The sequence below is a fragment of the Lethenteron reissneri genome, chromosome 16 (genome assembly GCF_015708825.2).
Source record: "Lethenteron reissneri isolate LAM-NWPU_2019-01 chromosome 16, ASM1570882v1, whole genome shotgun sequence".
In the NCBI taxonomy this organism is placed as follows: Eukaryota; Metazoa; Chordata; class Hyperoartia; order Petromyzontiformes; family Petromyzontidae; genus Lethenteron; species Lethenteron reissneri.
In genome coordinates, this window is record NC_083794.1 from 14,393,307 (window position 1) to 14,415,623 (window position 22,317).

The window sequence follows — 22,317 nt, forward strand, 5'->3', positions numbered from 1 at the left end:
CCACACCACTGCCTCGAACGCCACGCCATGCCTGCTTTAATAGGTGCTCGCTAACAGCACTTTCCCCTTGCAGCTTATGTAGCCCATATGGGGGATCTTTGCCTTTGTGTCGATGTACTTGAGCGAATAATGCATGTAGATATTGTATCTTACGGCGTGCCGAGTTCTTAACGAGCAAGATTATTATTTAAGTCGCGAGGCTAAATGCCACTGGGCGAGGATCGTAATGACTAATTAGTGTACTTTTTGTCCAATCGTGAACATCATGAACGTGCGAGGAAATGTTAGCACCGTTATCACCGATTAGTATCTGCAGAATGGAAAATGCGAGCGGTAGGTGAAAGTGTTCGCCTGCCGGGGCCCACAGGCCCACACGCTCCGGTGACTCCCACACTCCATTAATCTATCACCATAAAGAAATTATCTGAAATGTTCTGAATACTGTGTTCCTAACGATACCGTCAGATCGTCCGCTGACTGCGTGGGAGTACCCCCATGCCGGGTTCGGGTCGTACTCCGCGTTGCGCAACACGGAGCGAAACGTCGGACGTCGTGACGTACAACACGCGGTGGCACGACGAGAAAACTCCAGCGGAGAGCTTTTTAAACGATAGTCAGATCACCAGCATTGGTGTAAAGTGAGCCTCACTCACAGTGACGATGATTATTTAGATTCTTTTGCTGCTATACATTTCCACATGGTAAGCCACTTCGTTGAGCTATCATTTGTGGCCAGGTCGCTTCTGAAGAATGAGTTAATAGCTCAGTGGGCTTTACCTGGTAAGATAACAAACCATAGTTTTGTTTTATTTGTATATTTCTTTTAAGTCATCTGTTTACCTTTCATAAACTTTGCACTTCTATCGTGTGTTGGTACTCTTTGTTGTCGTGACGCTGTGACCCGCCCCTACTGGGCATCTGTGAATTAGAGCTTTATCGCTCATCGGATTCCTCCAGGATGGATATTTATTCATGTTCTGGGACGCCGAATGTCAAAAGCCGGCTGGCTCTCCAGGGGTTTGCTGAGTGCCACTGAGAGGATGAGCTCTCAGGAGGCCGTGCCCAGCCCATGGGAAGTGTAACAACAACAACAACACAAGACCCCACGCTTTTTTGTTTAGTATCTTCCGAGACGCCTGTTGACGGGAGCTGTTATGTCTGCTCATTTAGCGTCGTTGCTCGCAGTCTCCACCCCGACTCTCGACGACGCCGGCCACGAGCTCGTGCTTTGTTTCGCGTGGGGCGTCGGCCGGCCGAGCCGCCCGTCGTGGTTGCCGCTTTGCGTTCGTTCCTGGCAGCTTTTGCATCGTAAACCGTGAGCACGGGCAGGCTCTAGATACAGTATAATATATAATGTTTAAATAGCCCTTCCCGTTCTTCTTCTTGTAAATTGAACTTCCTTTTACGGCGCGAGGCTTTCTGTGAGAACGGATTCCAGAATAAACAAACACGGCAACAGCAATGATAATAATAATAATGACGGTGGTTTATTTGATTATTTTCTCGGGAAATCCAAGTTGGGTCGCAGCACTCCCTATTTAGGTGCGCGTGGCTGCGGTGCGAAGCTTCGGCGAAATCTACTCAAGGAATTTGCAGCTTTACAAACAACGACGACAACAACAACAACAACACGAGCAGCTGTTATCTACAAGCCACGGGCCACATGTTCGTCGTGGGGGGTAAACCCGGGGGGAGGTCGCTCTTGCACAAGAGATCACGTCCTGGACTCTACAGTAGTCGGCTGGCTACACAAGTCAAAACCTGAACTTCGGTGACGCCAGAAAATATTCAGCATCGTTGGCAGGCCCTCCATCATCATATCGCTGCAGCGGCGTTGTTGCTTCCTCTGCATTAACCTCAGATTATGTTATTTGGCTGCTGTAAAATGTCCACGTGACAAGCCGCTTCGTTGCGTAATCATTTGTGGCCAGGTCGCCTCTGTACAAGAGCTGTATAATAGGTCAGTGGCCATACGAGATGGCTATGCTGGAGCAACTCGTAGGTAAAAAATAAAATAAAATAAATAAAATTAAAAGTTAATGAAAGTAATAGTAATGCCCATGCCAGCAGCACTACAGCCTCAGTGTTTATATTTACAATAGAAGGAGATCTGCGTTGCGTGGGCTGCATTGTCCTTGACTGAGTGTTTCTCACGGAGTGCCCGAAAACTCACCACGCACGAGTGGATATGACGCTCGAAGGATGTCCGCGAACCCACTTGCACTATTGCCTACTCCTTGCCACTCGGCAGCCCCTGGGGTATTGGGAGCTCATGCGATCCTCCTACCCCTTGCCTGGCAAGCGCCGGATCACAGGTGTAGGATGAAACTTGATTTGAAGCTTTCGTGACTGCAGGAATTAGAGAGAGAGACACACAACATAGACACACAGAGACCTGTGTTCCCTCTCTGTGTGTCTCTGTGTTGTCTCTCTCTGCTTGTGTGTGTCTGGCTGTGTGTCTCCGTGTCTGTGTTTTGTCTCTTTCAATTTTAGTTCTACCTGATGATGGTTGCTTGTGTTGCAATCGAAACGTCGTATTCTATTACTTAATTTATTTTCTTTATACGTGACTTTACCGAAAGAACCAAAGAGTAGGCGTAGGATGCTTCACCGCCACGGCCGGCGTTACGATCTGCTCCCGACCACGCGGCAGATTTCATTGAACGAGGTGAGAGCTCAAGAGGCCGGGATAGAGTCTAATTTCCACCCTGGGTCACCTGACCAACGAGCAACAGGGATGGGAGGATGCCAGGCTGACCTGTCTGCGAGAGCGAGCGAGGCGGCGTGCGAGAGCGGTGTCGGAAACGGACGCCGTGCCTCATCCCCACAAGACCGCACTCTGGGGTGCCGGCCGAACGTAGTTTGTTGTTGGTGGGGGGATGGGGGGGAAATAGCGGTAGGTTTTGGGGGGGGAGTGGTGCACGGTATTGGTTCCCACACGGACTCCGTGGCAGCCTGGCTTGCTGAGATAAGCCACGGCAAGCCCAGGAGAGTCGCGAAAAAAATACTTTGTATTTCTTAAATGAAACTGTAACTGCGGTGGTGGTGGTGGTGGTGGCGGGCGTGCCTGCCGTACAGCGCCGCTGAGATGGCAGCCGTGCCGCCGGGAGCTGCGCTCGATAAGTTGCCTCGTTTTGTGTCAATCAACTGCTGGATGTGTGATGCAAGCTCGCGTGAAGGAAGGGACAGCGACATATGTTAACAGGAGAGGGCTGCAGTGCAGGAAGTAGCAATGGAAGATGCTTGAATGCAATATTCAAAGCTCAGACGAGCATTGAGGAATTGGTGGCGCGTTCTCCTTGTTACTGCCCTCGGCCAGCGGTGGGATTCCACGTTCCTATGGCAGGGGTGAGTCTATCCATGCAACAACCACTCTTCACTTCTCCACAAAGTGATGAGCTGAGTCAACCGCCACCCAGGCTTTTGATCTCGCAACCTTTCCAACTGCGAGCCGCTTGCTCGAGAGCATGGGTGGCCAACTTGTAACAAAGCAAAAGTCACAAAGTCGCCGTGTATATACAAGTGTGTATGCTTAACACATCACCTTGCTCTGACAGGTGGATTGCTTCACTATTCTGGCTGGTTTATGTAATTACCAGTGAAACGTCGTACTACTCAAATTGTAAATGCTGTGGATTTGCTCTCCAACACACCGCTGGGCTGAAGTAGTAACTGATTGGCGTTTTGTTTACGTGACAAACCTTATTGGCTGTGTCGGGTGGTGGAGGGTTACGACACATTTATACTTACGCGATCTAATCCACGGGAGGCATTCGTTATTCTCCGCTACTGTGATAGCACGTTCTACGTTACGCCCTTTGATAGAGCCGCGTGTGATGGATTGAAGAGTCGCATGCCAGTCAGCCACCGCTGCTCTGTAGTGAGCCCCCCCCCGCCCCCCCCCCCCCATTCCTAGGCTGAGTAGAATGAAGGAGTTGAGCCATAGCTAAACAAGGTGGCCGAGTCGGCAGTGGACGCGAGGGAGACCGTACGCCACCACGCTCGAGCGTGGACGTGGGGGCATCGTGCAGCCCGACCACCAATTTGTCCGCGCGAACCTCCGCAATGCCACCGCGCACGCAGCAGCCTTCAATGCCTGCCACGCACCCGTCAAAGCGCCGTGCGGGCTCAGACCAGCTTGGCTTACGAGATCTGATGAGATCTGACGAGATTGGGCACGGATGGCTGGGCTAGTGGCCACACGCACGGAGAAGTGCGCGACGATGCAAATAACTCCAACGCTGCGTGTGTCGCGTTAAAGGTCGGATCGCTGGCCGCACAGCTGTTGTTGTAGTCGCTATGTTGAGAATCTTTCCGATCGTTATCGGGGACTTTGTCTAAAAACCCCGAATCCGATTGTGGGAGACTGTAAGGGCGGAAGTTGCCGGTCACGGGGGGTCCTGGTGTCCATTCCACAACAATTCACTCGTCCTGGCGAGAAGAGAGGAAGTGATGGTGTTGGGCCGAATTTTTCACATTGCTCCAGATGAGCACGTGTCACTCGACATAGACACGTGTTCATGCACACCCTGCTCGACACTGTTATTGCCGTTTTTGCGTGTGCAAGTGAGGCTTGGGCAGAACACGTCGTGGCTCGAAGAAACGACGGCCGCTTGGCCAAGAGTGGCAGCCCAAACGGGGCAATCCGCCCGATTGGGTGACCGCCGTGGAGAAGGAGCAACGAAACATGTCTCGTGTTGCAGCAGCGACAGGGATCGTTGCGTCACGTGACCATGACGGATGGTCGATGGCTTGAATCCGTTTTCATCCAGCGGCGGGGATGGGTCACGGCCTTCGGCGTGAGCGCGTTGCTGAGTGCGTCGTGCGATGCCGCGCGCTGTGTGCGTTGCTCAGTGTTTGCGCGCGCGCGCGACACGTGTGTCCCACAGATGCTTGAGCAGCAGTGACCGCACACGCCCATCCCGCCTGGATCATCGGGCGTCCTCGCTACCCCCCCGCCTCCTCCGGATCTGCGCAGACTCAAGACACCAACGTGCAGGGTAAGACACGGGGGCACCTCCCTTGCTGATGATTGCTGCAGAGAGTGATGCTTGCTGGGTGGCTGGATGGCTGGGTGGTGACTGTGCGTGGCTAGGTGGGTGGCTAACTTGGTGGGTTGGTTGGTGGGTGAGTGGTTGGGTGGGTGGGTGGCTGCGTGGGTGGTTGGCTGGGAGGGTTTGTGGCTGGGTGGGTGGCTGGGTGGGTGGGTGGGTTCAACAAAATAAATGTGCAACACACCGTCTGTAAAGAAGCAGTAAAGCGTGCCTTGGGCAGGACACGGGACGATGGCAGACGGTGTCATCGGTGGAGGGGGTGGGGGGCGCGCCTGAGATGGAGCAATGAGATCGGCTCATGCGTAAGAGCTCCATGGATCGCTGCCTCTCAGGATCACGGCTTCACGTGCCATGCGATTGTCATTTTTATTTTGTGTCTTTTCTGGGTGCTTTGGTGCCTTGTTGCTAAGGTTCAAGCACTTCTTTGGAAGGGAATCGATTCCAACATCTCAATGTGGCAGGGACTCGGTGACACTTTTCTGGGTAAATAAATCCCGTGATGTCTGCACCGCAGGCTGGCAACAGATGCCAGAGGTGGTGCAGTTGCAGGGCCTGCACACTCGATAAAGCACCACCACCCACCCACCAATCAGACCGAGCCAGCCCTGGCCACGCAGCTACCCACCAAGATGCTGATTGTCATGATGATCGGTTTAATTTGTTAAACCGGGTGAGAACTCAGTTCAAATCAAGTACTCTTGCGGTGTAATTTTTGACTTGGGCAAATTTCGACCCTGACGCTGACAACACAACGGCCCATTCTTGTGAATGACATCAGTGGATCTTCAGCGTTGGCTGGTTCACGGTCCGCTGGACGCGAACCGTGAACCTCTTCAACAACAACCGGCGAAGACAACGCTACTGCTAGGCTGTGTGACCGCCCGATGATGACGATGATGCTGCCGATGAGTGCACCGCAGCCGAGTCTGTAGCTTCTTCTAACGCCGCCATGAGGAAGAGCGGCTCCCTGGGGAGATTATGAAACTTTCCGTATTTCACCACCACCACCGCACAGCCGATCCCGGTTCCTCTCCTGCTCTGCCAGCTCTCTGCCCACGAGGCCAACCACACACATTCTTGTCACCAGCCTATTTATCTATTTATTTCTGATTGCCCTAATTCATTCTACATTTTATGAAAATGAAATGAAACTGTAGACACGGGTTTGGTGGGGATACGCCGCTACAATAAGAATAATACATCACATTTGTATAAAGCACCTCTCTGCTGGTTAGTCGAGGCGCTGTATGGCACATACGAAACATACCTCGTAGGCCAAGGGGAAGGGAAAACTGAGAAGGCGGAGAGAAGCTGATTCAGAGTCATGAGGACCAATAACGGAGTGGCAGCCGAGGAGCGGATCTCATCCGAGAGCACGTCCGCCGAGGAGATGGAGCGATGGAATTGGCTCGTGTCCCGGCGCTAGAAGGTGGATGATTACATCGCTGGATTGTGAGAGGTGGCGGCAGTGGCGGCGTGGGAAGTCCTTCATCCAGCAGTTGAGCGACCATGGCTGCTGCTGCTGCTGCTGATGATGATTCATTAAGAACCCCGAGTGGCTGCATCTGATCGACTGTTACTGTCAGGGCTTGGGGGCTCTCTTGGGGGGCTTTGCTCAAGGGGACTCCGAGGGGTTGGTGCCAGAGGGCGAGACACATCCACAGACTCAGAGGCTGGGAGAGAAACAAAGAAACTTTGTTGGAACGGAGCAGCGATTACTCATTGAGCCTCGATGCCTCGGCTCGCGAAGCATGCAACGTATCATTTGCGTAAGAGTTTACTATTTTTGAATATGTCGCGTGTGATCGGTTCCGGTGAACCCTATATCCTCTGGAGGCCGATGTAAAAAAATAAGTAAATATTGTTTAGATTATAAACCATCTTGACGCGTTGCGGCGCGATGGTGACACGCCTCACGCCGGTGGGAGACGTTTGATAACGGCGCCGGCAGAAGCTGGAGACTCGGCACGGAGTTCACGGGGGGAGAATACAACACGAGGTGCAAAATGTGACGAAATAAAGCAATTGGCTCTTCCTTCACTCTCACGATCCTCCTGCCTCTCTCCTGTCATCTGCTCCCCTCCACGCACTCTCCTACCTCTCCCCTCTCATCTCACTCTACTCCCCTCCACGCACTCTCCTACCTCTCCCCTCTCATCTCACCTTTACTCAGTGGTAGGTTGCTCATTCGTATGGATGTTGAACTTCTTTTGCACCGTATGTAGCCAACCGTGCTAAAAATTAGTTATATTTTCCTATTCTGCCCTCACAGTTTTAAACTCCCTTCTCCCAGCCATCCGTGCACAGGGGGGGGAGGGAGAAGGGGGTACAACTCCAGCGGTGGTCCAAGCACACGGAGGAGGAGGGGAGGGGGGGCTGAGTGGCCCTCTACACACCCAAAACCATTGCAAGATTTTCTTTTTTACAAATTTACACGAAGCCATGGGGGGGGGGGGGACACACTCGAGCCAACTACATATACAGCTGATTTCTCTTGACAGGCTTCTATACACTATGTGTGTGCACACGCTACACGTGTGTGCACACTCTCTATAGACATCTCTCTGTTTTGTCGGTGACGCACGTGCCCCTGTATGTAGATCCGCAAGAAGCGATGGCTGTTGTTCCGCGTGTCTCAGCGGGTCGGCATTCCGTCCCCTGGGTTCAAGAAAGGACGATTCGCTTCACAAACCCACGTGCTATTGAGTCTCGCCGGGTGGGAGTGACTCATCGCGCGCATCCATGCCACCGTCGCCGTGGCTCTGGAAAGCCCCCCCCCCTCGCCCCCCCGGCCCCCCCAGCCCCCTCCAGCCCCCCCGGTCCGCGATCGCGAAAGAATTTGCAGGGCATTGGCGGCGGTGCGGCGGAGGAATGCGCTCGCTGCCTCCGCTGTGTCCCCCCCCGCCCCCCCCCCTTCCCCGCCGTGGGAGTGACGGCAGCGTCCGTGCCAAACTCTGCCCCCCTCCCCCCCTCTCCGTGAGCCCCGGTGTGCTGCATTGTCCTCTGGGTAGGAGGAGGAATGCGAGGGGGGGGGGACATGGGGGGGCCAGGGCCACTGCGAGTAGCCCAGAGGCTTGGGGGGATGGGGAGGTGAGCGAGGAGGGCCGGTGAGATACCCTCCCACGTGCGGCGGTCTCGGGCACGAAATTAAATGAGGGCAAGAGGCGAAGCGTGGTTGGCACGTGGCCCAGGTGCACGGGATGCGATGCCCCCCCCCTTTCCGCCCGCCCCGTCCAATCCCTCCTCCCCACCTCTTCTTCTTCTTCCACGTAGCCAAGCGCCGAGGCCCTCTCCGGCGCAGTTGCACTGCCCGCGCAACGCCGCCGCCGGCGAAGGCGGTTTGGCTGGCGGCCCGCCCTCGGCACGAACGCCCGCCCCACGATCGCGCGACGATCGCTCACGGCCACGGCTCTCAGATTCTATCTCGGCACCTGCTCAACGTGCTCGCCGCGCTTCGCACGCGCTCACAACTCCCGCCGCAGCTGCCGAGCCGGATGCTGCACCTCGCGGTGGAGCCCCCGGTGGGAGTCCGGAGGGGCCGGCCCCTCCCCCCCCCTGCGCTGGCAATCCAGCGCGGGGGGGGGGGGGGAGGGGTGCCGCGTCCGCCGAGGAGACAGTGCGACGAGTTGGGATGGTTTGTGGGAGTTGGATTGATCGATCGCATCGCGCTCGGAGCACGGCGGTTGATTGGATTCGCTCGTACGGCAAGGGCAGCTTCACGTTCTGGATTGATTCCGAGCTCATGACGAATACTATAAACAAGCCCCATCATCAGTGAAGCAAGTAATTTGCCTTAAGTTTTTTGTTTATATAATTCTAGTTGTCAATGCACGCTCCCGGTTATGAGTCCCGCATATCATCATCGGCCACGGTCTGTCCACTGCTGGATGAAGGCCTCTGCAAGCCGTTGCCATCTCTCACTGTTTTGTGATGCAAAAACAAAGTCCACCTGCCTCTTGCACGCGAGCTGATTTCACCCGTTCCATGTCGACGTGCTCTTGGCGGTGCGTTCCCTCCGTTGGCTCACATCGATTCGGAACGATTGATTTTTTTTTGCTCGTGCAGATCTTGAGCGTAAGAACACTTTTCAATCAATTCGTGTAAGTTGCTGAGTCGACGCGTGCCCGACGGCCACTTCTACACGCGGGAAGGGAGGAGGGAGGAGCGAGGGGGGAGGGAGAACAGGATGTGGTTGGTGGTGGTGGTGGTGGTTTCTCGTGCTTGTGCCGTACTTGCCGAACGGCTGAGTTCCGGATGTGCGCCACACGGCATTCGCCCATCGGAGGTCGTGTAGGTACAATATCGGCGTTGGCACGCAACCGCGATAAATATCAGAGCGGCATTATATTCGTGATCGTGCTCCGTGCAGCCTTGAAACTCTACTCGGGCACGCACACAGCTACCAGACACCGCTGACTCTTATTTTCCCTCCCTCCTCTCCACCTCTATCTCCCCTCTCCCTCCCCACCCACCTACCTCCCCTCTCTCTGATCTCCCACTCTCTCCTCCCTTTACCCCCCCCCTCCCCCATGAAGGGCAGCGGCCGGATCAGAGGTCGTCCCCATGGCATCGGACGCCACGGAAACCAAACAGGAAGCGGAGATGGAGCCAACGGGCGAAGGTAGCTGGCGGGCGAGAGTGGCGGGTTCCACCCATCGCCATGGAAACACTTTCCAGCACCCTCTGGATTCCAGGGCCCACTGGGATGGAATGCAAAATAAGATTTTAGTAATTATCTCGACATTTGCACACGTGCAGTCCTTTTGTCAATCCACTGCCGGATTAGCACGGTTGGCTACGTACGGTGCGAATGGCACGGTTGGCTACGTACGGTACGAAAGGGCAGGGGGCCGCTGCCTGCAACAAAAACGAGAGGCCACGATGCGGCATTTTGTTTAAGCGGCCACAGTTGCCACGCCCTGCCCATGAAATTCAGACAAGTCAAAACCTGCGCAGGGCATGTCTTGCCTAAACAAATATATATATTACATATTTTTTTAACATCGGAAAACTTTTGAGCCGTAAAACACGTGGACTAAACCATTATTTTGCTTTGGAGAGGAGGAAAGACACACCTGTGCTGTTTATTTGTGTAGCCCTTGAGCTGTCAGGGCGGGGCCAAATATGGCCAGACGAAATAAACTTGTAGGAGTTACGGAATTCCTCGTATTTCAGCAACGAGCCTGTCAATGGGACGGAGTTCTGCGCTTGATCGCTGCCCGAATCCAACGCGGGGATGTGCGTTTAGCGAGCTCCTCAGCTGTGAGCACAATCGCTGGGTTGCAAGTGAGAAGTAGGACAAGTTGCTCCACTTTGTGGAACTAAAAATATCCCTCTCTCATTTATTTGCAGCCCAAATTATATTTATTCGGGGGAGCAGTGGTGCGACGGTTAGCGCCCTGCGCCCCGTGGTTCATGTCGAGGGATGTCCACGGCCATCCCTCCACCAACCCCCACAGAGCAGTTTGTTCAAACAAGTCTCATGACCGACACGGCACAAGGAGGCTCCGTCGTGGATTATCAAACAGCTGTTATTTATTTCTCGCGTAGTGTACGTACGTTGAACTTCCTTCGCACCATACTTCCGTGCAAATCGGAGGCGCAGTGTGTTCTAGAACCGCTCCTTCTGGCCTCGACAAACGCTCGCGAGATGCATTTTTCTTTTCCAGAGGATAGACATTTGAACGGAGTGTAATTCCAAAAACGTTTATTTACTAAACCTAACAGCGCCGAGAGAGACAAACCGGGAACCAAACCCTCGGCACGAATCGGCGACGCCACCTCCCGAACGGGACGGCGGTTTGGCGGTTACCGACACGCCGACGAACATCGTGGTGGGCTGCACGCGAGCTCCACGCCTCTCTGTGACGGCCGCCGCCGTTGTTTGTTTGCCGTTGCCACTCGGTGGCTCGCGTTGCCGGGGGAAACGTTTAGATTTTTTATTATTATTCAGAATGGGGGAAATGGGCGGTAGCCGGAGCCTTTGAGGCTCGTGTCACGGGGACGGAATGTTTCTGGGAACCGCACGCTTGTTTGTGATGGGTGCAGCCACCCCCATGCCCCCCCCCCCCCCCACACGTGACTCAAGGTAGCCACTTTAATTTCTCAAGCTCGTTAGCGCCAATCGGCCGTGGAGCTGAAGCCGCTGACGAGAGAGCGGTCGCCGAAAATCCCATAAGTGGAAATGTGGTTCGCGCGTAAGCTGTTGAACTTCTTGGTTTCGTGATCGCGGCTCGTGGAGTTTCCACGCCGAGGTTTATCGCCACATTGGGTAGAGGGTGACAAGCGGTGGCGTTGCCGTCAGTCCGCGACGGCACGGCGCGTCGCACACGACACGAGGCCCACGGCATTCGCGGGGTCGTCGTCGTCGTCCCACTGCGTAGGCCCTCCCCGTTGGGTTGCGTCACCGCACCACCCGAAAACACAGCGGGAGAGCTGTCTCGTGTCGGCGGCCGTTCAGCAACATATCATTAATACATTTATTGTTCTAAACTCCTCGTATCCAGACAGAATTTTGTTTTACACTGTTGCTGAGCACAGACTCAAATTGGCCCTGAACGTCCAGGGGCCAGCAACAAACAGTCCTCTCACGGTCGTAATGGATGACCGTGAGAGCGTTCTTCGAGTTGAGGAATGGTGGCAAGAGATTGGGAAGAGAGGCGATGGGAAGGAGGTCCCAAAGTCATTTCTTGAGATGTGTTTTTGAACAAACAAAATACATTTTAAGTTATAAATTAATAGGTGTATCATCCAGTAAACGCGATGGCTTTCCCGCATCGCAACCTAAGATAAGCCGCCTAGACCGTTGTAAGCGTTCATTTAACGATTTCGTTCTTGTGCTACTGCGTGTTATAGGCGTTGTAGATTTTCAATGATTCGACTCACGGCGGGGTCGTGTCGAGTGAACCTCAGTTGAAGATCGTTGAAGTAAACATTTACTGGGACTCAAAGTCAAGTAGCTCGGTAAACACGAAGACGTTGGTCCAACATCGCTTGTTTGCTGGGAAAGCGCAAAAATGAATAAAAATGCAAAATATAATTACAAGGTTATGGGCAACTGATGTTGACATAATCATCGTGCCATGAAAATTGACATCGCGGCCAGGGTGGTTGAGTGTATGCGCGCTGAGGCCTAAGGCCTTGCTGTCGCCACGTTTGATCGTCAAGAGCCTAGATCTTTTTCACAAACCCGTATGGATTTATCTGTCATTCACGACAATTGAGTACGTTTGCTCTTGGCGATATTGTTCTTCGAGGGCAGGGCGATCGTCACGAAGGAAGGCGCACTGCTGTGTTTCACAGACACAGCCTGTGGTGGTTTCAAGGTAGGGGGCGATGTTAAGCCGTGACATCCCAATTGACTAAATTGCAGTGTAGTTTTCATATTTGCCACGAATCGGATTGTGAAGCCTGTACACAAAGGCCGATTTTTCTCTCTCCAAAAAACCTCACGGGATCTTTAACGTCCAGACGGAGCTTATTATTGTGCGGTTGGTACACCCGCAGTGTTAACCAGGGCAGCCTGCTGAGTTTGAACCACGAACCTCTACAACAAGCGTCGTATGCGCTACCAATGGGCGACATGATCTATCCACTGCTGGATTCAATCCTCCCCAAGCGTCCATCTTCCCTATGGCATCAGCTGTCCCTTTCAGCAGGGTTCTCCAAACCTTCCACAGGCCGCGTTCAATGTTTACCAATCTTCGTCGTTGGAATGCAGGTTACTGCGTGCTGCACACACCTGATGATTGCTAAACTGGTTCAACGTGATGTAGACATCGCTCATGTAAAATAATTGTACGTTAATTTGAATTGGACCACCCTACAGTACGTGAGATGTACACAAACTGTTGTATAAAGGCACACAGACTGTTAAGGCCAAGGGCTGTTGGCAAGCACCTTTGAGAGGCTGCCATAACACAAGCGGGCGGGGAGTCTAGCACCACACACAGCCACCTTTGTCTCCCCAGTGCCGATCCATGTTTACGCACTTCACCAGGTACTCATTTAAGGCTGAGTCAACCTTGGAGAGGCCCAGGATCGGCTTACATATTTTGTCACCGTTGTTGGCCGCGATTAGGATTTAATCTCGGCTCGCCGGTTACGTGATGTAGTGGCTAACTACATCACGTAACCGCCACCACTCCCTGCAAGTGAACAAACAGACGCACACACCGGTCCGCTATCTTAATTTGAATCGTCACTCTCTCTTCTCATTACATGTGAAATGTGTTTGTCAATCAGCGAGGCACCTCATTGCAACTTAATTTGTATTTGAACGGAGGAGAATGGCAAACAAAGAGAGTTGTTCTGCAGTCGTTAATGAGCACTTCGAGTTTGGGCAAATCCAACTACCAACTCATAAAGCAAACAGCGGCTCTTGTAGAAAATATCCACCTCGGCCGTGTGTTCCTGGGCTGGACGTGAATTTAACCCTTTGTTTGTAAACAACAGCCTAGGTGGATGGCTCCAGTGATGTCCCGTAAGGTGTCACTTGGTCATTATTGGAAGATAACGGTCACTGCAGGGACATCGCTGGAGGGCCCGTGTCCCTTTGAAGTCTTTAATTCTCTCTAATGACGCTTAGGTTTCTGGCCAGAAAGCCACGTGATTTATGTCTTGAGAGTAACTTCATTGTTCACTTGGTCTCGCCTGATCAGTTTCTGGTCCTTTACAAGGGGCTCCCCCCCCCCCCCCCCCCCCCCCCCCCCCGGCATTTAGCTCTCGCGATCGTATCTGGATTAAAATGAAGGGACGCCCGCTTAGCCGCGATGGCGGCGGTCATTGTGTTCACGGTGACGCGAGGACGTACAACAAGCGGAGCCGGCGCGAGAAGGCGATCGTCCATCCCGGCCGCTACAAACTCGTGTGGGACCGCCCGGGATGGAACGGCCCCGCCGTGCAACGGAGGAAGAGCTGTCGTGTTATTGACGTCCGGGTCCTGCCACGACCGTCTCGATCCGCCGTGCATTCTCTGTTGGCCCCGTGTTCCTGCCGCCGCGGAGAGAGAGACGCGACGACGCCACGCGCGTTGCGATATTTGGTGCCAAATGTTAAGGTTATTCGAATTTCGGCACAAACCGACGAGATGCGTTCCTACCATTTCATTGGGGGCTTTGGAAGCTGGCCCACCAGCTGACCACCGTGTCTTCCCACCGGTCTGCGGTTCCTCTCACCCGAGTCGTTCTCTCCCTCTACGAGGGCGAGCGAATGCTGCGCGTGTGTTACAACTCGATTGTATGGCGCCCTATTCTAAAAGAATCGGATAGCCCAGCTACAAATGCTGACGCTGCCACCTCGCTTTCTGTGCTGCCCCCTTCTCGGCTTTCCCAGAAGCCCCTTCGAGTGGGAAGCGCCGCTTCCACTTCCGCCAACAGCTGAGGAGGCTCTTCATGAGGGCCAAGAAGAAACCCAACACGCACAGCGGCTCCGTGACGCTGCTCAACGTCCCTGGCGCTGATGACAACGCTGATGACCGGTCAGCAGCTCCACAGCGCGGACAAGACACGCGCGGGGGGACACGCACGTGGACGGACACACGCTCACACATGCACGCACGGACACACGCGTGGCGCTGATTGTTACACCCCACGTGATGTATGCATTAAAGCCTAGGCCAATCTAGGGAAGGCCCCCAGGGCAAGTTCAGTTACCACTTGACCCTCGTGTTGGTTGTTACGTCTGAAATGTTAGCCATGGACGGGAATCGAACTTGGGTGGCCGGGTTCTTAGCGCGGTGCTAACCACCGCATCGTAGTCATTCACACGCAGATACATGCGCACACACAACAACACCTGCCACCACGGTGCCTGTGCCAGGCCAGGTACACACACACGGTTACAGTCACACGTCTCTCAGCAGCAGCAGCTGCCGTCCTCCGTGAGCGTGTGTGCGCCGTGTCTCTCCCACCGCCTCCTTGTCTCTGTGTGACGTCTCCGTGTGACGTCTCTCATCTCTGTGTGACGTCTCTGTGTGACATCTCTGGTCTCTGTGTGACGTCTCTTGTCTCCGTGTGACGTCTCTGGTTTCTTTGTGACGTCTCTCTGTGACGTTTCTCATCTCTGTGTGACGTCTCTGTGCGACGTCTCTCATCTCTGTGTGACGTCTTTCTGTGACGTCTCTCGTCTCTGTGTGACGTCTCCGTGTGATGTCTTTGGTCTCTGTGTGACGTCTCTGTGTGACGTCTCTGTGTGACGTCTCTTGTCTCCGTGTGACGCCTCTGGTCTCTGTGTGACGCCTCTCTGTGACGTCTCTCATCTCTGTGTGACGTCTTTCTGTGATGTCTCTCGTCTCTGTGTGACGTCTCTGTGTGACGTCTCTGGTCTCTGTGTGATGTCTCTGTGCGACGTCTCTCATCTCTGTGTGACGTCTTTCTGTGATGTCTCTCATCTCTGTGTGACGTCTCTCGTCTCTGTGTGACGTCTCTGTGTGACGTCTCTGGTCTCTGTGTGACGTCTCTGTGTGACGTCTCTGTGTGACGTCTCTGTGCGACGTCTCTGTGCGATGTCTCTGTGCGACTTCTCTGTGCGACGTCTCTGTGCGACGTCTCTGTGTGACGTCTCTGTGCGACGTCTCTGTGCGACGTCTCTGTGCGACGTCTCTGTGTAACATCTCTCATCTCTGTGTGACGTCTCTGTGCGACGTCTCTGGTCTCTGTGACGTTTCGGTGTGACGTCTCTGTGTGACGTCTCTGTGTGACGTCTTTGTGCGACGTCTCTGTGTGACGTCTCTGGTCTGTGTGTGACGTCTCTGTGTGACGTCTCTGGTCTCTGTGCGACGTCTCTGGTCTCTGTGTGACGTCTCTGTGTGACGTCTCTGTGCGACATCTCTGTATGACGTCTCTCATCTCTGTGTGACGTCTCTGTGCGATGTCTCTGGTCTCTGTGACGTCTCGGTGTGATGTCTCTGTGTGACGTCTCTGGTCTCTGTGCGACGTCTCTGGTCTCTGTGTGACGTCTCTGTGTGACGTCTCTCGTCTCTGTGACGTCTCTGTGCGACGTCTCTGTGTGACGTCTCTGGTCTGTGTGTGACGTCTCTGTGCGACGTCTCTGTGTGACGTCTCTGTGTGACGTCTCTGTGTGACGTCTCTGTGTGACGTCTGTGGTCTGTGTGTGACGTCTCTGTGCGACGTCTCTGTGTGACATCTCTGTGTGACGTCTCTGTGTGACGTCTGTGGTCTGTGTGTGACGTCTCTGTGCGACGTCTCTGTGTGACGTCTCTGGTCTGTGTGTGACGTCTCTGTGCGACATCTCTGTGTGACGTCTCTGGTCTCTGTGTGACGTCTCTGGTCTGTGTGTGACGTCTCTGTGCGACGTCTCTGGTCTCTGTGCGACGTCTCTGTGTGACGTCTCTGGTCTCTGTGCAACGTCTCTCATCTCTGTGCGATGTCTCCGTGTGACGTCTCTGGTCTCTGTGTGACGTCTCTCTGTGACGTCTCTCATCTCTGTGTGACGTCTTTCTGTGATGTCTCTCGTCTCTGTGTGACGTCTCCGTGTGACGTCTCTGGTCTCTGTGTGATGTCTCTGTGCGACGTCTCTCATCTCTGTGTGACGTCTTTCTGTGATGTCTCTCATCTCTGTGTGACGTCTCTGTGTGACGTCTCTGTGTGACGTCTCTGTGCGACGTCTCTGTGCGACGTCTCTGTGCGACTTCTCTGTGCAACGTCTCTGTGCGACGTCTCTGTGCGACGTCTCTGTGTGACGTCTCTGTGCGACGTCTCTGTGCGACGTCTCTGTGCGACGTCTCTGTGTAACGTCTCTCATCTCTGTGTGACGTCTCTGTGCGACGTTTCTGGTCTCTGTGACGTCTCGGTGTGACGTCTCTGTGTGACGTCTCTGTGTGACGTCTTTGTGCGACGTCTCTGTGTGACGTCTCTGGTCTGTGTGTGACGTCTCTGTGTGACGTCTCTGGTCTCTGTGCGACGTCTCTGGTCTCTGTGTGACGTCTCTGTGTGACGTCTCTGTGCGACGTCTCTGTATGACGTCTCTCATCTCTGTGTGACGTCTCTGTGCGATGTCTCTGGTCTCTGTGACGTCTCGGTGTGACGTCTCTGTGTGACGTCTCTCGTCTCTGTGACGTCTCTGTGCGACGTCTCTGTGTGACGTCTCTGGTCTGTGTGTGACGTCTCTGTGCGATGTCTCTGTGTGACGTCTCTGTGTGACATCTCTGTGTGACGTCTCTGGTCTGTGTGTGACGTCTCTGTGCGACATCTCTGTGTGACGTCTCTGGTCTCTGTGTGACGTCTCTGGTCTCTGTGACGTCTCGGTGTGACGTCTCTGTGTGACGTCTCTGTGTGACGTCTTTGTGCGACGTCTCTGTGTGACGTCTCTGGTCTGTGTGTGACGTCTCTGTGTGACGTCTCTGGTCTCTGTGCGACGTCTCTGGTCTCTGTGTGACGTCTCTGTGTGACGTCTCTGTGCGACGTCTCTGTATGACGTCTCTCATCTCTGTGTGACGTCTCTGTGCGATGTCTCTGGTCTCTGTGACGTCTCGGTGTGACGTCTCTGTGTGACGTCTCTCGTCTCTGTGACGTCTCTGTGCGACGTCTCTGTGTGACGTCTCTGGTCTGTGTGTGACGTCTCTGTGCGACGTCTCTGTGTGACGTCTCTGTGTGACATCTCTGTGTGACGTCTGTGGTCTGTGTGTGACGTCTCTGTGCGACGTCTCTGTGTAACGTCTCTGTGTGACGTCTCTGTGTGACGTCTGTGGTCTGTGTGTGACGTCTCTGTGCGACGTCTCTGTGTGACGTCTCTGTGCGACGTCTCTGTGTGACGTCTCTGGTCTGTGTGTGACGTCTCTGTGCGACATCTCTGTGTGACGTCTCTGGTCTCTGTGTGACGTCTCTGGTCTGTGTGTGACGTCTCTGTGCGACGTCTCTGGTCTCTGTGCGACGTCTCTGTGTGACGTCTCTGGTCTCTGTGCAACGTCTCTCATCTCTGTGCGATGTCTCCGTGTGACGTCTCTGGTCTCTGTGTGACGTCTCTCTGTGACGTCTCTCATCTCTGTGTGACGTCTTTCTGTGATGTCTCTCGTCTCTGTGTGACGTCTCCGTGTGACGTCTCTGGTCTCTGTGTGATGTCTCTGTGCGACGTCTCTCATCTCTGTGTGACGTCTTTCTGTGATGTCTCTCATCTCTGTGTGACGTCTCTCGTCTCTGTGTGACGTCTCCGTGTGACGTCTCTGGTCTCTGTGTGACGTCTCTGTGTGACGTCTCTGTGCGACGTCTCTGTGCGACGTCTCTGTGCGACGTCTCTGTGCGACTTCTCTGTGCGACGTCTCTGTGCGACGTCTCTGTGTGACGTCTCTGTGCGACGTCTCTGTGCGACGTCTCTGTGCGACGTCTCTGTGTAACGTCTCTCATCTCTGTGTGACGTCTCTGTGCGACGTCTCTGGTCTCTGTGACGTCTCGGTGTGACGTCTCTGTGTGACGTCTCTGTGTGACGTCTTTGTGCGACGTCTCTGTGTGACGTCTCTGGTCTGTGTGTGACGTCTCTGTGCGACGTCTCTGGTCTCTGTGTGACGTCTCTGTGTGACATCTCTGTGCGACGTCTCTGTATGACGTCTCTCATCTCTGTGTGACGTCTCTGTGCGATGTCTCTGGTCTCTGTGACGTCTCGGTGTGATGTCTCTGTGTGACGTCTCTGGTCTCTGTGCGACGTCTCTGGTCTCTGTGTGACGTCTCTGTGTGACGTCTCTCGTCTCTGTGACGTCTCTGTGCGACGTCTCTGTGTGACGTCTCTGGTCTGTGTGTGACGTCTCTGTGCGACGTCTCTGTGTGACGTCTCTGTGTGACGTCTCTGTGTGACGTCTCTGTGTGACGTCTGTGGTCTGTGTGTGACGTCTCTGTGCGACGTCTCTGTGTGACGTCTCTGTGTGATGTCTCTGTGTGACGTCTGTGGTCTGTGTGTGACGTCTCTGTGCGACGTCTCTGTGTGACGTCTCTGTGCGACGTCTCTGTGTGACGTCTCTGGTCTGTGTGTGACGTCTCTGTGCGACGTCTCTGGTCTCTGTGACGTCTCGGTGTGACGTCTCTGTGTGACGTCTCTGTGTGACGTCTTTGTGCGACGTCTCTGTGTGACGTCTCTGGTCTGTGTGTGACGTCTCTGTGTGACGTCTCTGGTCTCTGTGCGACGTCTCTGGTCTCTGTGTGACGTCTCTGTGTGACGTCTCTGTGCGACGTCTCTGTATGACGTCTCTCATCTCTGTGTGACGTCTCTGTGTGATGTCTCTGGTCTCTGTGACGTCTCGGTGTGACGTCTCTGTGTGACGTCTCTCGTCTCTGTGACGTCTCTGTGCGACGTCTCTGTGTGACGTCTCTGGTCTGTGTGTGACGTCTCTGTGCGATGTCTCTGTGTGACGTCTCTGTGTGACATCTCTGTGTGACGTCTCTGGTCTGTGTGTGACGTCTCTGTGCGACATCTCTGTGTGACGTCTCTGGTCTCTGTGTGACGTCTCTGGTCTCTGTGACGTCTCGGTGTGACGTCTCTGTGTGACGTCTCTGTGTGACGTCTTTGTGCGACGTCTCTGTGTGACGTCTCTGGTCTGTGTGTGACGTCTCTGTGTGACGTCTCTGGTCTCTGTGCGACGTCTCTGGTCTCTGTGTGACGTCTCTGTGTGACGTCTCTGTGCGACGTCTCTGTATGACGTCTCTCATCTCTGTGTGACGTCTCTGTGCGATGTCTCTGGTCTCTGTGACGTCTCGGTGTGACGTCTCTGTGTGACGTCTCTCGTCTCTGTGACGTCTCTGTGCGACGTCTCTGTGTGACGTCTCTGGTCTGTGTGTGACGTCTCTGTGCGACGTCTCTGTGTGACGTCTCTGTGTGACATCTCTGTGTGACGTCTGTGGTCTGTGTGTGACGTCTCTGTGCGACGTCTCTGTGTAACGTCTCTGTGTGACGTCTCTGTGTGACGTCTGTGGTCTGTGTGTGACGTCTCTGTGCGACGTCTCTGTGTGACGTCTCTGTGCGACGTCTCTGTGTGACGTCTCTGGTCTGTGTGTGACGTCTCTGTGCGACATCTCTGTGTGACGTCTCTGGTCTCTGTGTGACGTCTCTGGTCTGTGTGTGACGTCTCTGTGCGACGTCTCTGGTCTCTGTGCGACGTCTCTGTGTGACGTCTCTGGTCTCTGTGCAACGTCTCTCATCTCTGTGCGATGTCTCCGTGTGACGTCTCTGGTCTCTGTGTGACGTCTCTCTGTGACGTCTCTCATCTCTGTGTGACGTCTTTCTGTGATGTCTCTCGTCTCTGTGTGACGTCTCCGTGTGACGTCTCTGGTCTCTGTGTGATGTCTCTGTGCGACGTCTCTCATCTCTGTGTGACGTCTTTCTGTGATGTCTCTCATCTCTGTGTGACGTCTCTCGTCTCTGTGTGACGTCTCCGTGTGACGTCTCTGGTCTCTGTGTGACGTCTCTGTGTGACGTCTCTGTGCGACGTCTCTGTGCGACGTCTCTGTGCGACGTCTCTGTGCGACTTCTCTGTGCGACGTCTCTGTGCGACGTCTCTGTGTGACGTCTCTGTGCGACGTCTCTGTGCGACGTCTCTGTGCGACGTCTCTGTGTAACGTCTCTCATCTCTGTGTGACGTCTCTGTGCGACGTCTCTGGTCTCTGTGACGTCTCGGTGTGACGTCTCTGTGTGACGTCTCTGTGTGACGTCTTTGTGCGACGTCTCTGTGTGACGTCTCTGGTCTGTGTGTGACGTCTCTGTGTGACGTCTCTGGTCTCTGTGCGACGTCTCTGGTCTCTGTGTGACGTCTCTGTGTGACATCTCTGTGCGACGTCTCTGTATGACGTCTCTCATCTCTGTGTGACGTCTCTGTGCGATGTCTCTGGTCTCTGTGACGTCTCGGTGTGATGTCTCTGTGTGACGTCTCTGGTCTCTGTGCGACGTCTCTGGTCTCTGTGTGACGTCTCTGTGTGACGTCTCTCGTCTCTGTGACGTCTCTGTGCGACGTCTCTGTGTGACGTCTCTGGTCTGTGTGTGACGTCTCTGTGCGACGTCTCTGTGTGACGTCTCTGTGTGACGTCTCTGTGTGACGTCTCTGTGTGACGTCTGTGGTCTGTGTGTGACGTCTCTGTGCGACGTCTCTGTGTGACGTCTCTGTGTGACGTCTCTGTGTGACGTCTGTGGTCTGTGTGTGACGTCTCTGTGCGACGTCTCTGTGTGACGTCTCTGTGCGACGTCTCTGTGTGACGTCTCTGGTCTGTGTGTGACGTCTCTGTGCGACATCTCTGTGTGACGTCTCTGGTCTCTGTGTGACGTCTCTGGTCTGTGTGTGACGTCTCTGTGCGACGTCTCTGGTCTCTGTGCGACGTCTCTGTGTGACGTCTCTGGTCTCTGTGCAACGTCTCTCATCTCTGTGCGATGTCTCTGTGTGACGTCTCTGGTCTCTGTGCGACGTCTCTGGTCTCTGTGACATCTCTGTGCGATGTCTCTGTGTGACGTCTCTGGTCTCTGTGCGACGTCTCTCATCTCTGTGCGATGTCTCTGTGTGACGTCTCTGGTCTCTGTGCGACGTCTCTCATCTCTGTGTGACGTCTCTGGTATCTGTGCGACGTCTCTGGTCTCTGTGACATCTCTGTGCGATGTCTCTGTGTGACGTCTCTGGTCTCTGTGCGACGTCTCTCATCTCTGTGCGACGTCTCTGGTCTCTGTGCGACGTCTCTGTGTGACGTCTCTGGTCTCTGTGCGACGTCTCTCATCTCTGTGCGACGTCTCTGGTCTCTGTGACATCTCTGTGCGACGTCTCTGTGTGACGTCTCTGGTCTCTGTGCGACGTCTCTCATCTCTGTGTGACGTCTCTGGTCTCTGGGCGACGTCTCTGGTCTCTGTGACATCTCTGTGCGATGTCTCTGTGTGACGTCTCTGGTCTCTGTGCGACGTCTCTGGTCTCTGTGCGACGTCTCTGGTCTCTGTGTGACGTCTCCGTGTGACGTCTCTGGTCTCTGTGTGATGTCTCTGTGCGACGTCTCTCATCTCTGTGTGACGTCTTTCTGTGATGTCTCTCATCTCTGTGTGACGTCTCTCGTCTCTGTGTGACGTCTCCGTGTGACGTCTCTGGTCTCTGTGTGACGTCTCTGTGTGACGTCTCTGTGCGACGTCTCTGTGCGACGTCTCTGTGCGACGTCTCTGTGCGACTTCTCTGTGCGACGTCTCTGTGCGACGTCTCTGTGTGACGTCTCTGTGCGACGGCTCTGTGCGACGTCTCTGTGCGACGTCTCTGTGTAACGTCTCTCATCTCTGTGTGACGTCTCTGTGCGACGTC

General features: G+C 54.3%; 1 protein-coding gene across 2 annotated transcripts in view; it reads left to right on the plus strand.

Moving 5' to 3' along the window:
- Positions 1 to 22,317, plus strand: part of CRACDL (CRACD like) — a 45,655-nt gene that overhangs the window by 10,093 nt on the left and 13,245 nt on the right. For both annotated transcript variants that reach the window (XM_061552502.1, XM_061552503.1), the window contains exons 2-4: positions 4,890 to 5,000; positions 9,590 to 9,675; positions 14,388 to 14,532. In XM_061552502.1, the coding sequence (XP_061408486.1) occupies positions 9,618 to 9,675; positions 14,388 to 14,532 (203 nt within the window). In that variant the 5' untranslated portion in view covers positions 4,890 to 5,000; positions 9,590 to 9,617. The remainder of the gene's footprint in view (positions 1 to 4,889; positions 5,001 to 9,589; positions 9,676 to 14,387; positions 14,533 to 22,317) is intronic.